The sequence below is a fragment of the Tachypleus tridentatus genome, chromosome 6 (genome assembly GCF_004210375.1).
Source record: "Tachypleus tridentatus isolate NWPU-2018 chromosome 6, ASM421037v1, whole genome shotgun sequence".
In the NCBI taxonomy this organism is placed as follows: domain Eukaryota; kingdom Metazoa; phylum Arthropoda; class Merostomata; order Xiphosura; family Limulidae; genus Tachypleus; species Tachypleus tridentatus.
The window spans coordinates 101,853,876-101,870,898 of NC_134830.1; the positions used below are offsets into that span (position 1 = coordinate 101,853,876).

General features: G+C 30.9%; 1 protein-coding gene across 3 annotated transcripts in view; it reads right to left on the bottom strand.

Annotated features, from left to right (window-relative positions):
• Positions 1-17,023, bottom strand: part of LOC143253195 (sushi, von Willebrand factor type A, EGF and pentraxin domain-containing protein 1-like) — a 51,950-nt gene that overhangs the window by 31,537 nt on the left and 3,390 nt on the right. For all 3 annotated transcript variants that reach the window (XM_076506631.1, XM_076506632.1, XM_076506633.1), the window contains exons 2-8: positions 14,975-15,132; positions 11,271-11,484; positions 9,301-9,504; positions 5,660-5,821; positions 2,167-2,349; positions 1,478-1,657; positions 721-906 (exon numbers count right to left, since the gene is read on the bottom strand). In XM_076506631.1, coding sequence (XP_076362746.1) covers positions 721-906; positions 1,478-1,657; positions 2,167-2,349; positions 5,660-5,821; positions 9,301-9,504; positions 11,271-11,484; positions 14,975-15,132 — 1,287 coding nt within the window. The remainder of the gene's footprint in view (positions 1-720; positions 907-1,477; positions 1,658-2,166; positions 2,350-5,659; positions 5,822-9,300; positions 9,505-11,270; positions 11,485-14,974; positions 15,133-17,023) is intronic.

Consider the following 17,023-nt stretch of genomic DNA (forward strand, 5'->3'; position numbering starts at 1 on the left):
ACCTAAGATAAGTTGATCATAATTTGAGATGAAGTTACATAGCTAGTTAAATGTTCAGATTAGTTTGTAGATTACGAATTAGGAGCATTTCCTTTTTTTAATGTTCATTCATCATTCTCCAAATCTGTTATTCTAAAATGTCCACTATTCGGTTTTCGTTACAGTCTTTGCTTAGGTGATTGTAAATTCCAGAATTATTGAAAGGGCTGTTCCCTAATTCTGGTAGTTAAGATTCGAGTCATACACCCAATATAGACTTATCTGTACCAAGGACAAAAATATTTGTATATTACCAGCGATTTTTTAAAAGAGATATTTTGTCTTTAAACAGGAAAAAATTGCATATCTGTTTGTTCTGTTTGAAGATTACTCTTAGGCGAGGTTGAGGATAATTTGAGTGCAGACTTCGGACTTTACAACCACCTAAGCAAAGGCTTTAACGAAAAACGAAATAGTAAACACTTTAGAATAATAGGCGCAACGAAAGATGAGTGGAAAATATGAAGTCCTCCTAATTCGTAATCTACAACTTAAGCTGAACAGTTAACTAGTAACTTCACTGTATCTATGATCAGCTTATCGTACCTGAGATGGACAAAAAGTTAAAACTTCATCTAACGAACAAGTGTCAATAAAACGGAAAAAAAACTTAATACGCATGCTACTGATAATAAGTTTCTGTAATTAAGTCTGTATTTTATTGTATGACTGATAACTTACCTCGACATGTTGGTATTTTGTCACTCCAATTGCCATGTTTGGTACATTGTAAAAATGGGGAGCTATCTATCTGAAATCCAGGGAGACAGGAAAACAAACAGACCGTATTAAATTCTTGATGCTTACCAGGAGTGCACATCTGAAGTATTCCAAATCGAGGAAACTTCAAGGCTGGACACATTACAGCTATTATCGGCGAAAAGAAACATTATCATTAATTATGTAGTTAATTAAAGAAAACATCCTTAACATGTAAAGTTAAAACAACTGTTACCAAATATGAAGAGTATTTAAAATAAACTGTACATAAAGATTTAGTGAAATAACTATCATTTTATAACAATTATCTGGGGCATTGAGATTTAAAACATATATAAGTACCACTCAGGATTTCATAAAATTTATAGCACATTTAACTCTAGTCTTTAAAACGTCTAAATTTATTTTGTTTTCTTAGTTAAAAATATGCTGTTTCTTTTCATCGAAATACTAATTGTAAATAGGCTGTTATAAGTTACTGTAGCACACGTAACTTAGGATAATAGCATTTACAAAATTTCATTTATTAATTGAAAATAAATTTAGCATTTTAGAAATGATGAGTACAAAAGTATAACATCTTGTAGAAATCTTGAAATCTAATAAACCTTAATCCATCTGAAGTCTAAAGTTTTCATGAATTTTCAAAAGACTGAATACGTACGGCAACAAAAATTATGATAATAGAAGTACATGAAACATATTATAATATACTAACGCTCGCAGGATATTTCTTGCCCTGACCAAACTTTTGTTGCTAAACATGTCTTCTTCTTTTGTCCAATTAAGATATATCCCGGTTTACAATCAAACGTACAAGAAGAACCGACCAAGAAATCAGGATCACCACACTTCTTCTGTCCATAAGGTGGAGCAATGGGCTCTTTACATCGAATTCCTTAAAAATAGTTTTATTTATTAGACCTAAATTATATCTTTTTCTGTCATCTTTATTCACATAACAAGATGGTTAATACAAAGCAGCATGGCCCAAGAAAACAGCTATTGACTAGAGATATTGATCATTCATCTGGATGTAAATTTATAATATGTAGCAATATGTTAACAGTGTTGAATACACAGACAAGGTTTCGAGGCTTTCTGTATTCAAATGAATGATAATGATAATATCCGTTGCAATTCAGTTAATTAATTAATTTAAATCTGGCTAAGCTCAGCACAGAAACTCAGCAATAAAAGTTAACCTAAATCTGACTAGGCTATACATGGAAACTCTTGAAAAAACTTGCTTTAAATTTAACTGGAGCCTAGAAGGAAATTCTGGAATAAATCTTAGTTTAAAATTGGCAAGATGCTGAAACAATTAAACAATATTGGAAGTATGGTTTCCTGTAATAATATAAAAGCTATTAAACTAACGTTATTTTCATATAAGAGAAAACTTACTTTGACAGACAGTTTCTGTAGCGGTCCAAATGCCAGTCTCTTTACATATACGATCTTTACTATTAGGATCTCGAAGTTCGTAACCCTTTTCACAAGAGAAGAGACACAAAGAACCAAAAGTATTACCACAAGGACGAAGCAAGTTACCATGAGATGGCGCCTGGAGTGGCGGACATTCTACAACTATTAAAAAAATTAAATATATACTTTACTGATTGATTAATTTCATATCTGAAAAAAAAAAGACAGAAAAAGCAAACTTGCACAATAATAGTCATGTCTCCGTTTTCCTTCTATATTTATAACTATTTTAAAATTACAACAAAGTCAATGTTCATTTAATTCTGTAATTAACGTTTCTTCTTTCAAGCATTTATATAAGAAGCTTCATAGACATTAATAACGAAAATAAAAACAAACGTTACCAAAGAACTTTGTTTACTAAGCTTTCATAGCTATGACTGAATTTGATGACATGAAACCGCATCAAGAACAAAAAACATGAATAAGGGATACGAAATTAGTGGTTTAGCAACTAAAATATTTGATTAAAAAATGAAATTGGAATTCTTAGTAGAAAAAAGTGATACTTGTAGGCTACGTATACTGTTTAATGTTACATTTCTTTACAATATAAATTTTTAAAACAAAAACTAAACAGCTACAGAATATTATTCGTTTTAGTAAGTGATACTTTTCGATACTGGTAGACCTTGGTAACTAGGTAGAAATCTACAAAGACACATGAAGCATCCGCTGCTACGAGTACTGATTGGTAGTTGACGTGAGAACATGGTAAAAAGAACAGTTTAAATTCTTATATTTTAATTAAAAGTGAACTTGCGCTAAACTTTCAACTCAAAAAAATTCTATCTCTTATTCAATTACCTTATTGTTTATCTTTAAAACGCGTGATTTAGCTTTATATATATCTTTTCAGAAACGTTTTCTAATTTATATTGAGTTTAATTGAAAATTTTATTATATTAACTTATTTACAACACCTATTTCCTTTTCTCTTTCTTTTGACGATTGTAGGGGCCCGGCATGACCAAGCTTGTTAAGACGTTCGACTCATAATCCGAAGGTCGCGAGTTCGCATCCCGGTTGCGCCAAACATGCTCGCCCTTTCAGCCGTGGGGGCGTTATAATGTTATGGTCAGTCCCATTATTCGTTGGTGAAAGAGTAGCCCAATAGTTGGCGGTGGGTGGTGATGACTAGCTGCCTTCCCTCTAGTCGTACACTGCTAAATTAGGGACGGCTAACGCAAATAGCCCTCGTGTAGCTTTGCGCGAAATTCAAAACAAACAAATAAAAACAACCAAGAACAAGTGTTACATATTCTCGGCATAATGTCATAAAATGCAAATCATATTGCAGAAATTTTGATTACTTAAATTTATTTTTCTTAAGATATTCCATATCCTCATGAATTATTTATATAATGGAAAGTTTTATTTTGTTTCATCTTTTTTCGATAAACGGTGTGTGATGTAGTTGTCCCGAAGTTTAAGTAGTCTTTACATTTAAACTGTGTGGAAGGATTTATGAATTATTATGTGTCTGAACACTTTCAAGTTGTATACTTTCTCCACTTTTACGTGGAGGAACTATTAATATTTAATGTATATTTGGACTTTAAGCAAGAAATTAAGGTTTAAAATCAGTTAGTAGTTGATATTAAATTGTATTTGATTACTAATTTTGAGCAGAGACGATTATTTTACAAAAACTAATCTTAGAGTAGGCCGTTCTGAGTCAAACTCATTGAAAGATTCTAAAATGATGTTCAGATATCTGAATTGTTTAACACTTAACCTAGCTTTAATGGATATAGTCTTCAAATATTTCTACTGCTAACTGCTGATAAACTTGCTCATGACAATCGTGTGAAATATATTAAATAAAAGATAAATTGTAAATACATTGTCCAGTGTCTGTACATTACTTGCATATACCTCCAATCAACAGTCAACTATAACTGGGGGATACTTACACCATTATAGACAAATTAGTAATTCACTAGGTTTCTCAGTTATTTTGTATCAGTCAAATAAGCAAAAAAAATGCTTGCAAACGAGTTAAACGATTACTAAATCATTTTACTTTAGGAAACAAAGGTTATCAAGTAAAGAGCTTTTAATTAGAAATATTCTTTACATATAATCTTTACTGAGTCTTCACTGGCAAAACTTAGAAATAGAGTACGACATAGGTAACAGACTGAACATCATACATAGGTAAAGGAAAGAAATGCTATAAGACAAATGAAGAGAAATGTGATATTAATAACCTGTCATAATACAATCGAAAATCTGTATGTCGAAGTGCCAAGAACATTAAGAATTTATTTAAAGTATCTGAATTTAGAAAAAATGAAACTGGGATCTTGACCTCAATTATTTAATATTTATGGACTAAACTAAATTTCAGTTTTACTATTAACCATACGTTTGAGATATCCAGTTTGATTGTAGAACACACATTATATAGACAGTATATTTTTACCTCATTAATTCAGGACTGAAGAAAGAATGCCTGTTACGATTGGCAAGAATTTGGATTGTTGGCTTTCTCGAATTTTGATATATTTGCGTTTTTATTCTCCGTATTTTCTAATTTTCATGATAATATCAGCATCTTTATTATTATCAGAAGTTTCATATTAGTTATAGTTTTGAATGGTTAAATTTCGAGAAAGAAACCGAGTACAATATTATAAACAATTTAAAAGTTAAAGTTATTTTAATTTAAAGCGCTTGATCACATAGACATTGTAATGACGAATGTTGGGGTGTTATTGTTATCCAAAGTATTTTCATATCTTTTATATGACAAACAGAGCTTCCAAAGTTTGTGTTTTAGGTATCTACAAAGCTATAATTAGCCTATTACTTCTTTTCTTCTAAATTTCAGTTTCATTCTAAATGGGCAACGTTACTTCTGGTTAGAGTTATGATGCTTTTAGTGGGTAGTGGTAAAAAGGCGAGGCTTAGTGACAATCAGTTATGAACTGAATATACTAAACTGTCTTACGTTTAGCTTTTTTAACCACTACAAAAACATGAACATGAGTATACGATAAGTTCGAAAACATACGTTGAATTTTGTGTCCTGTAGTTGTTATCATTAGTGTTATTGTGAAGTAACATCACATCCAACATATTTCGTCAGTTTAATATTTATTTGCTTTAAGATTTTATATTCCATATACACGTACTATACATCTGGCGTTTTACCTGAGTCTTGTGTATTGTGGCAAAGGCAACCTGATAAGTGTGATATTGAATGAAATATTTTTACGACAGTAATGTGTTAGATGCCAAAGGTGGCTGCTATGCTATCACATACACTTCTTATATAAGGCTCATAAAGAAAGGTGTACTATCAACTAACTATGTTATAATATTATATCAGCTAACGCCAGCTTAGATGCTATACATCATAAAACTCAGGTTTAATTGTTTTTCCACTGCACAAAGAAGCACTTACTTGTACAAGATTTTCCTGTTGAAGGATCTCCATTGTACCCAGTTACACACGAACAATCTCTTATAGAGGTACTGCCCTCTCGTAGCGTTGTTGCTTTAAAAGGACAAGCGGTACAATCAGAAGCTACCTCGTAACTGTTCTTGTACGTTCCTTTTGGGCAAGCTGTAAAAACAGTTGTGAGAATTGTACATTCAATTTATTCTTGTACGTCCCCTTTCCACAAGATGAATAATTATCAGTATTGTGCATATAATTTACTCTTGTACATTTCTTTGAGACAAGGTGTAGACATAATTGTCAATTTTGTGCATATAATTTACTATGATAAAATTGGAGAGAATCGTAATTTCTTCTAAATAAAAAATGTAACCGTAGAGACTTTTTTTAAATTTTTTCCTTTAACAGAGAAACTATTAAAAATTAAAAACAACATCAACGTAGGCTAGTTGTGTTGTGTAACATTAAAATGTTTGAATTATTATAAGAAACCAAATCATGCGTTGATTTTTTGTGCTTTCTGTTTAAACAACACCAATGTTTTTATTTTATTAATTATTTTCAATGACACATGTGATAAAATTACGATACCCGGTGTGATAAAAATAATACATGTTTTAAACATAGTGAAAAAACCAGACTAATGATATTATATTTAGCATAATTTTTCCCATGTCTATGATATCAGCTGTCAAGAGCTTCATGCTCAGTAGTAACGACAGAACGACTCATAAAACATTATTTTATTTTGTGTTTCCACGCCTTTCGTCTCCCGCTGGTACAGCAGGAAGTCTATGGATTTACAACGCTAAAATCAGAGGTTCGATTCCCCTCTGTGGACCCAGCAGACAGCCCAATATGGCTTTGCTATAAAAAACCCACACTTTTCAGTGGCTTAGCGGCACATCTAAAGGCTTATAACGCTAAACTCAGGTTTTTATACACACAATGGGCAGGGTACAAATAGCCCATTATGTTTATGTGTTTTTTTCTTATAGCAAAGCCACATCGGGCTATCCGCTGCCAATTATGTATATTTGCGCTTAACAACAAACAAACAAAATGTATTGCTTTCATGTTACGAAAAAAGATTTCATTTAATCAGAAACATAAATACAGTGCACATTCCGTATGGATAGAACAAAATGTATAGGGTAAGAGAATTAAGTTTCACGTTCGAAACGTAAAAATCGCCTACGCACGTCAGCAAAATAAATAAATTTAAATAACCTTGCTTACTTCAGGAAAATCCCTATTTATGTTCAACATAAGCTGATGTTGAAACCACGACAGCCTTTTATTTCTAAGGTTGTTTATTTTAAGTATCTTTCTTAAACCTTTTCACGAATAGAAGAAAGTCACGCGCGTCACATAAGATGACCTTTTCCGTCTCGTAGACATAACACAAGGTTTTGATCCCGTTGCGGAAAGATGGAAGAAACTAAGACTTGATGGCGCTTCAAATGGAAAGTGTTCAAGGTTACGTTGTGCTTGCCAAAACATATGGAAGTAATTTCATCAGAAGAACGCCTTTCTATACGATGGATCATCAATTTATTGCGTAAGGATAAACCCCCCTACGAATTCCGCACGGAGTCGTGGGAGGTGGATTTACTACAAGTTATTACTGACGTATATTTTCAAATGAAAACAAGATGTGTTAAGTAGAACTCTTGTACGTTTTCAGAAAATGTGAAATGACGTCAGACTTAAAATAATTTTGAAAATATAAATACAAAATATTTAAATTGGCGTTGGGTTGCATCTATGTGCATTTGTATGTTTGGTTAATCTAGTAACGATATTTATGATTATATTTTATTAAAAGATATTAAATCGTTTTTACTATTTTACTCAGTTGTAACATAGACATATACAGGGCAGTTAAATTTCATTCCATTTCATATAAAAACATACTAAAATAAATTACTATCAAATATGTTATGCTTGAGTTTACACAAAAAGGAAAACAGTTTAATTGCGGTGAAAACTTAAATCGTCTAGTAAGTTTTAAATATCATGTAATAATAAACTTACGTTGTTCTGTAACAATTTAAAAGCTTATAGCTCTAAATATTGGGGTTTAATCTCTACAGATAGTACAGCACAGGCAGTCAACTGTGTAACTTTGTGTTTAACAACAAATTACCTGAAGCATTAGCAACACGTTTTCATTCATACTGTTTTTAAAAAATAGATGCAATTATTACATATATATCTTTTCACTGAACTGTAGCTAATTAAAACTTCTATAAAACACCCATAACAAGAAAAATTTCAAGGTACATAAAATCAAATATATATATATATATATTCTCTTGTTTTCAAACAGTTATTTATTCTTAGTGCATGATATCAGTTAGTTATTCTTGTGTCTCGTTGTAATAACATGCTTCACTTAATGACATGTGAAACCGAAAAAAACTTTTTTCAGTGTGTTACTTATTTCTTCTTCGAAAAATAAGTTGAGATTATAATTCACAGACATCTTTGAAAAACGTGCAAAGCAGTTCGGCCTATTTTGCCTTCCAAAATTCAAACGATCTAGGACTGGGAGCTGTTTTTCAATATGTCCAAACATGTGCTGAGAAAAATGTGGTCTTTCTCAAAGAGAAATAAAAAAAATACACAATACATATTTTGGAATCGGTGAGAAATTTACAAATAAATATTAAGTTTAACATAACAACATAAACAATGTCTAGACGTTATTAAAATGTATTAGATTTATCCATTAACAAATAAATCGTTAATATATTTAAACTTCAGAATTTTATAAAATTCTAAGAACCGACTATTTATTACAGTTTTATAATTATTCCCTCTCGGTATGTCTACGGACTCACACTGTAAGAAACAGGGTTTCGATACCCGTGGTGGGTAGAGCACAAATAGTCCATTGTGTAGCTTCGTGCCTAATTACAAACAAACAATATTATAATTTACTTTATCATAATTAAGAAGTAAATAGGAAGTGAATACACACAACAAATAGGGCAGGAAACAAAACATCATACTATGACATCGTTTTCAGTGATTTTTCATTGAGACTGGTTTGTGGTTGAAAGTTTGTGTTTCGTCTCGGAATTGAACAAATGTATTTTAAAAAGTTACTGACCTCTACTTTTCTCATCTCTGATATGCCGCATTGTTATTTATATGCTTTGTATACTGTTGTTCTGATGGATGTCTTGTTTGCACTACCGTACTAATATATTTTGCTCTCAGGGAAAAGTGTGCCACTACTGTAGTAACTTGTTGTTTTCACTGTAGTAACTTGTTGTTTTCAGGAAAAGTGTGCTACTACTGTAGTAACTTGTTGTTTTCACTGTAGTAACTTGTTTACAAGAAAAGTGTATTGCTACTGTAGTAACTTGTTTTCAGGAAATGTGTGCTACTCTTGTAGTAACTTGCTGTTTTAACGAAAAGTGTGCTGCTATTGTAGTTCACGTTATTAGCTTGCAAAAGAACTGTTACGAAAAAGAATACCTAAATATTATTCTCCAAAAGTAGTATATATAAATATATCAACAGTGAATTTTGTATGCAATAACTGATTAACTCTTTGTCTTGTCATTGTAATACTATAAGTTCTCTAGCGCATATAGAAAAATATCAGATAGTCAGGTTATGTAATGTCTTACCTTTACAATTTCCAAGCTGTCCGTCCAGTCCATAATAACCTGGTCCGCAAGCACATGTGTGTGTTCCAGAAAGGAGACCACATGAACACTTGGCCATATGATCACAGCAGCCGGGATCATCAGGCATCCCTTTATAAGGACTGTTGCAGAGATAGTCACAATCTCTTACGGTCCCGCCCTCAGACCAGGTTCTCTCGTAAAGATCTGCAACGAATTGAGAGTTTTTGGGCTGAATAATATAAATAAAACTTTTTTAACACAAATTTTAAAATACATTTTAACTATATTCAGAAAAAAGGTACTACAACCTAGAGTAAACTTCCATAAGAATTTGAGTCCAGAGTTTAGTTTTCTAAGAGAGAGAACACGTTGAAATTACAAGTAAGCATTACTATGAAATCTCTTTTGTAATACTGGTTTAAACATGTAATTATAAGTAAGCATTGCTATAAAAACTTGCTTGTGATATCTAGCTTAAACACATAATTATAAGTATACATATGTTAGAGAAAAATAATACTGATAAAATTAAGGAAACAAAATCAAAAGAAAGGACTGCGTTAAAAACAGCAAATCAAAACATTTGGCTAACTACATTAGTTTGTTATAACCTAACATGGAACCGAAAGAAAAATAAATTTAAAAATAACAAATAAAAAACACTGCACTAATGAAAATATCCCAGAGTACAAGCTATAATGTGGGATATAAAATGTACCCTAGAACTTGGAAGTGACTCCTAAAGTAGGACCAAAATTGCGATGGGGATACATCGTCTATTAGTCTTAACCTCCATTCGCCAGTCTCACATAAAGAAATAAAGATAAAGATGTAGCAAAAGATATGGAAATAAAAATTAGGAGAGCGAGATGTGGGTTCTCAAGCCCACAACGTTCCACATCTATATCACCCTTCACTGCCAGCAAACAGTTGTGGGAAGTTGATACTCTCCAAAGTAAAGAAGAAAAATAGATATATGCATATAAGTAATCATTACTATGAAACCTCTCCTGTGATATCTAGTTTAAACATATGATTTACAAGGTACTTGTTGTAATATGTCAAACATATATACATAAAGCTAACTTTTAGTAGCCGTATAAAACAAATTACAGTAGAGAATATCAGTAAAATCATTAAAAGTTTAAGATATAAAACAGTAAAATGTAGTATGTAAGAAAAATGAATTCTCATCAAATAAAAATAACATATACATGTATCTTCTATAGGGAAATAGTATACTTCAACATTGTATTCTGTTTTAAATATCTATTCATCACCTATTTTTTAACAGTTAAGTAACTATCCCCTTAGTCTTTTGGCTTATTTTTATTGTAAATTATGCGAGTCAAATAAATTTGTATACTCCAATTTAAGTTTCTCTTCGCATGTTAAATTGTTTGCTCTGCGACGTGCACTTAACAACCACAGCATACAGTTCCAAGATCTCTGAAAATATTCGTAAAGAAACCTAAAGAGAAACAGTGATTTAGGAATTCATATAAATGTTATTTAGAAAAAAAAGCAAGAACTCATGAACTTGGTTTTTCGAAAATGTAAATGTAACGAAATGACTTGCAACAAGCATTGTTCTTAAGTAATGTGTTTAAATTACTGAACGTTTGGGCTAGCTATACACACATACATATATATATATATATACATCAATAAATATTTCTATATTTCACAAAGTTCTTGAAACCATTATGACTCAAATGTTTTAAATATATACGTATAATTGTGTTATTCGCAGATTATAAACGAATATAAAAAAGATTGGAATACGAAAATTCCTATACATTATATATCAGTAGAAAAGTAATGTTAGATTTATCGCTGTGAATTATAATAAATAAGTATCAAAATCTATACGACCTTTTCTGTATTTTTTATGAATTATGTGTTTTTTAACAAAATATTTACATAGTACATTTAATAACACATACATTGCAGCGTGTTTTAAAACCTACCTCCTCGAATTCTATGAGCAAGTTTCTTGAACTCACGAAATTCAGGATAGATAAAGCTGTGATTTACACTACTTGCTATTGCTTCCAATTCAGATCTAAAGAATCGACCAATACCAAAAGTGAAAATCTCTACTCCAATCTTTTTCAGTTTGTTTGCGACAGAAACAGGATCAACTCCACGATTTGAAAGCCCATCACTTAACAAGATTATGACCTATTTGTTAGAGAAAACATACATGAAACACAGAAATAAATGAGGTGTTAAAGGTTTGAAAAATATTTACAAGTTACTGACACTAATAGCAAAATCAGCTATCATATTATCTAAACACCAATGATGCCATATCTTCACACATACTTTCAAAACATACGGAATTCAACTTCTTTTTAAAACAGTTTTTCTAAGGTTGTCAAAAATAGAAACATTTTAATACTTCTAAATTGAATACGTAATATAATAATTTTGCATGAAAACTATATTTTTATGTTTCTTTACAAATTGTTTGATTTTTGAAAGAGGCTATAATAAATTATTTTTGTTTCAAATTAGAAATTTTGAAGCTATTAAACTACTGGATGCTCCAAAAGCTAGTTGTTCAACACTATTTGTATTCTAACACGTAGCACAAAAACTACTTACCTGTCTAACGAGCATATTTTATGCTCTTGTATTGTTCACACACATATATATATGTGTGCCCCTCCCAAATTTCATAGTGTTCACATTTTCCCTATTAAATGCTAAGAAAGTTTTTTACTGTTATTTTCCCTTTTCTTATTGTCATCTTTCGAAGCTCTACTTAAATAAGTGGTTGAGTCTAACAACGTAATATTTTTTCTTTATGTTCATTGGTCTTAAGATTTTGGCCAGCCAGCAGTATATATACATACATTAATCTGAAAGAAAGGAACAACTAAAAATAAAAAAAAGTTTACAATGTTATCGAATAGTCAGCATGATTTCACTAAACGAAAATTTTGCCTTAAAATACTTTGACACTCTTTGAATAGACTACTGCTTGTGTAGATGAGGGTAACAGTGATATCCAATTGATTTGGAGTCTTTGGATTTTCAGAAAACATTTAACAAAGTGCCACATAAAAGACTTGTAAAGAAATCTGTGAAGGTGGGGAGATAATTAGCAAATTTGATAGAAGAGTGGTTTTATGAGAAAAAGCAGAGGCTTGTCACAAATAGAGTTAAGTAAAACTGAATGAATATTTCAAGTGGAGTATCTCAGGGCTCAGTCACAGGACCTTTACTATTTTTATTTACCTGTATTTACCATACAGGTAAAGAAATGGTCAATAAATTACTTAAATTTGCAGGTGATATTAAGATCTTGTGTGTTGCTAGCTGTGAAAAGAATGCTGATGATTTGAAAAGAATATAAATCACTTACTACGTTCGTCAAATTAATGTAAATAGATTTTAATTATAATAAATGCAAGATAACACATGTGGCGTATCATAATCTAAATTATAAGTATAATTTGAATTAGAATAACCTTAACAGTGTCATAAAAAGAAAGGGATCTTGATGTAATAGTTGATCATCTCTAAAGCCATCCAAACAGTGTGTTGTCATTACTGATAGAGAGAATGGGATTTTAGGTTGTAGCTACAGAAATATTGAATACAAGTCTAAATAGGTTATAAGTTTATTGACTAGTTCACGGATAAGGCTACATTTGGATATAGGCAGAACATTGGAAGAACATTGAATTGTTGAAAAGTGCTCAGAGAAGGTAACTAGATTGAACCCTGGAATGAAGAGGTTGTAATATGAAAAGTTGAAATCTCTCAAATTGTTTTATCTTGAAAATAAAAAAGAAGAGTTAGAGAATATCTGATTCAGGTGCTTAAGAATGTAAAATGAATTGATAATATTGGTGCATCATCATTTCTCATACTGAACAGTGAGAATAGTAGGACTAGGGGATACAAATATAAATTATTACAGAGTAGGAGTTGGCCTTTAAAATGGGTTGCTTTCAGATGTTGAGGGAGTAGTAAATTTAAGTGCTATTAAGAAAAATCTTGATAATTACATGAATGATAAGGGCTGCCTTTAGTGTTTTTAAGAAAATGATTTATTAATAGTTTTAGTTCAGTTTATAATATGGAACGTGTTGCTCCAAAACGTTATGCTATAATCCATATACAACTCTGTAGGAGGGGGAAAAGAACTGAATTTAGGCCACACTATACTGCATAACTAGAATAATTAGGTCATATTGATTTTAGCTTGTTTCTTGTCTTGTTTTATATCACATGTATTTTAAGGTAAAGTTTGTAAACTGATATGTTCAGTATTTCATAAGCAGACAAGATCCAGTTCCTAAATTATTTTAAAACCTACTAATAATGTGTAAAAGAAAATACAAAGACAGCGAAAAACGACCAACAGCATGAAGTAATCGTTACATCAAAACAAGAATAGTATGACTGAAATCTTAGAAAGTTACTTGTTCTTGAGAAGCATGAAAATTATAAAAAAAAAGTTTTGAAAAAAATGCAGGTTTTTACATAAACTTCGTAATTCAATTTTAACATCTATTTTTATGGAACCAGCCATAAGTATACTTTCTCAAAGTAATTTGGTGTAATTAAAAGAAACAACTTTATAACACCATCATAACAATTATATCATGTAACTAAAATATTTTTGGTGGATTCTATATCAGAAAAAGGAATATAATAATTGACTATTATTATTCTTTGACATGGAAGATACACCGTTAGGATTCCTCATCTATGTGACCTATCCTACTAATCTTAAGATCTATAACGTCGTAGATCTTTAATGATTCAGAAAAGAAAGTTCTCAAACATAGATCAACAGATGAAATTAACGTCAACCACAAAGGGTAAAGACGAAGATTCATAAATAGAAAACTAATGATATCACTAAGAAAACAAAAGTAAAGTACAAAACTCCGAATTTTAAAATTGTGAGTCATTAGACTTACCGCTGTTCACCATAGAATAAAGTTTTAAAATAAAGAATTGGTTTATCGAGAACAAGTTTAGTATAAGATAAAATTAACAGTTTCTGGTTTGTTTTTTGTTTTTTTATATAAGAGTCTAAAACAATTTGCACATAAATTGTCTTTTCTGTAATGATGTTTTTTGTTATACTAGACTAAAACAATGAGTTGATGTTCTTCGAGAAAATGAATCTCTGCTGTAAAGACCCCCTTCTAAGGAATGCTGATAAATTAGTTGTTCGTGACCCCCCCCAAAAAAAAAAAAAAAACTAAGGAAAATATATTAAGAAATTTCAATAAGAAAAACATTAGGTGTAAATTCCCGCCTGTTTAACTTAGCCTTCAATCGTAGACGTTAAAAGTAACAGTTTATAATAGAACACATCTTTTCAGTATAATTCTTCTTAAAACATTAACTTCCTCTGAGATACTTTTTTTGTTACCATGATACTTTTCACGTAATTACTTAAAATCTATGTTTTCTCATATGTCTAGTTTAAGTTAAAATTTCCTGTTCCTACGCTTAAGTAAAAATAAGTATAGCCATTATATAAGCTGAATAGGACTTAGCTTATTATTTTGTTTACATTTGATAGCAACTGTCGGGACTTATTAAGCTATCACATTTTTAATATTCATATGGCTCTTAGCTTTAACATTAGAATAGAACAGAAAAGAAATACAAAAACGAAATGATATATTGCATACATTACCTTTTTCGTGTCATCTCGAGAATTTTTTAAAACATCTTGAGCTTCCAAAAAACCTGCACCCATGTTTGTGGCACCAGAATTCTTATACTCTACAAACTCTAAGTCACGTACCAGATGGCACTTGTTCTTCGGTTCTTTTATGTAGTCTAGGTGACGCTCTAAAGAAAGAAGTAACAAAACACTTTATGTATACTCTGCATCAAAAATTTTCGCGACATTTAATAGACGTAATTTGTTTAAATCATAATTTTGAGAGAACGAGATATGTTTTTATAGATGTATACAAAATAAATTAAGTATATAATGTAATAACCCCACTATACAATTTCTTCTCTACTTAATGCAGCTTTAACGAAGTTGTTTCTTGATTTACGTGTTTCCGTATTGTTTGTATTGCTGTGAATTGTAAAATCGGTATGGTATTCCGTTTTTTGAAAGATTATAAAACGGGTAGTTCTCTACTGCATATAAAAAAGGCAGTAAAAACTGCTGGTTGGAAAACTAAATGTCAACAAATATTAAAGACAAAAAGACACATATGATATGACTAACCTCACATCATACAAAATAAGTTGCCTTTCGATTATTCCTTACACTCAAAAAAGTTAAAGAAGAATGAAATAGAAATTCACAAAGACTCATGAAATTAAAGTAATAAATCAAAACCGAGAAGGAAAAACAACTAGAAATTTAACAAAGAATAAAAAACAAGTTGAAAATTGTTATAATAGCCAGGCTTATGAAAAGAAGAAAAGCATACGTAAAGAGCCGTTTCTAAATCAGTCTTGTTTACTTTTAGTTGGTGCACAACAACTCAAAACAAACGGGCATGAGAAACAGCGCCACTACCAATAATTGGCCAATTATAAGCACTTAAAGTTTTGATAGCTGTTCTACCTCACGTGATAGTCGGTAAGGTAATCTTAAATGATAAATTTCTGTTAATTAAAATTGAGCTAATTAATTATATATCAAAAGTAGTCTATATTGTCACAACCCACAGGGGCTACACATCCAGGACTATTTGTGCACATGGTTAGCACTGAATACTAAATTTTCGCTCAAAGTGTAGTGAAATTAAGAATTTTGATATCCCTACTTTTGAAATGCCCAACAGAGAAAAAGAAACACACTGTTGAAAATCAAAAGCTGAAAGAGTTAAGCTTTTTTGTGGAAACTTTTCTCAAGAAACTGTTAAAAAACAGGAAAAATAGCCTAGAACTAGAGGCTAGAAGCGCCTGAGCCATTGTAGCTTGCACAGGCCAAAAAAGAAAATTGACTTAGACTAATGTTAATAATTTGCAAATGCAAAATGAAATATCAGAAAGAACAGCATAGTAAAATGAAAGAACCTAACGCAAGACCTTTACTACTATATATATATATATATGAGGAAGGATTGAGAACAGTTGTTGGAACAATGAATTGCTGCATAGTTTTAAAAACAGCATTAATGAATAATAACCCCGTTTCTTAAAATTGTAAAGATGCTTGTTTCTCCAGTTTAATAGGTTTCAGAAATGTCAATTTTCCTGTGATGAAAACAAAGTTTTATTTTATCATGAAATAAGATATCCAGCTGAGATGATTTATTAGCAAAAACTATTTTTGGGTTTTACAAAAACGACTGTCATAATTCGAAAGTTGGAATTTTCTGGTTCGTATTAGAAATTCAGCTACAACTAAGAGATATTGTGCTTACAGACCCTGTGACTTACAGTGTCTGTGTGATAATTACAAAGTGCATACTAATACTCACTAACAATAAATTCATTCGACGGGAAACGAAATTTAATAATGAACAACAAAACGATGGCAGGAACAACGAACATTTGACACATGTGTGTACAGTAACAAATATTTAATTCTTGAACATTTTGAAACGCACATCTTCACCAAATTATACTGAGCAGAGTCAGTTATTATGTGCAAATATTTATGTAGCTAACATTTTTTTAAAAAAAGTAACTAAGACACAGACCAAGAGGATGGCATAAATTAAAATACAACAAAATAAACAGATGATTGGATAATGCCACAATATTATAC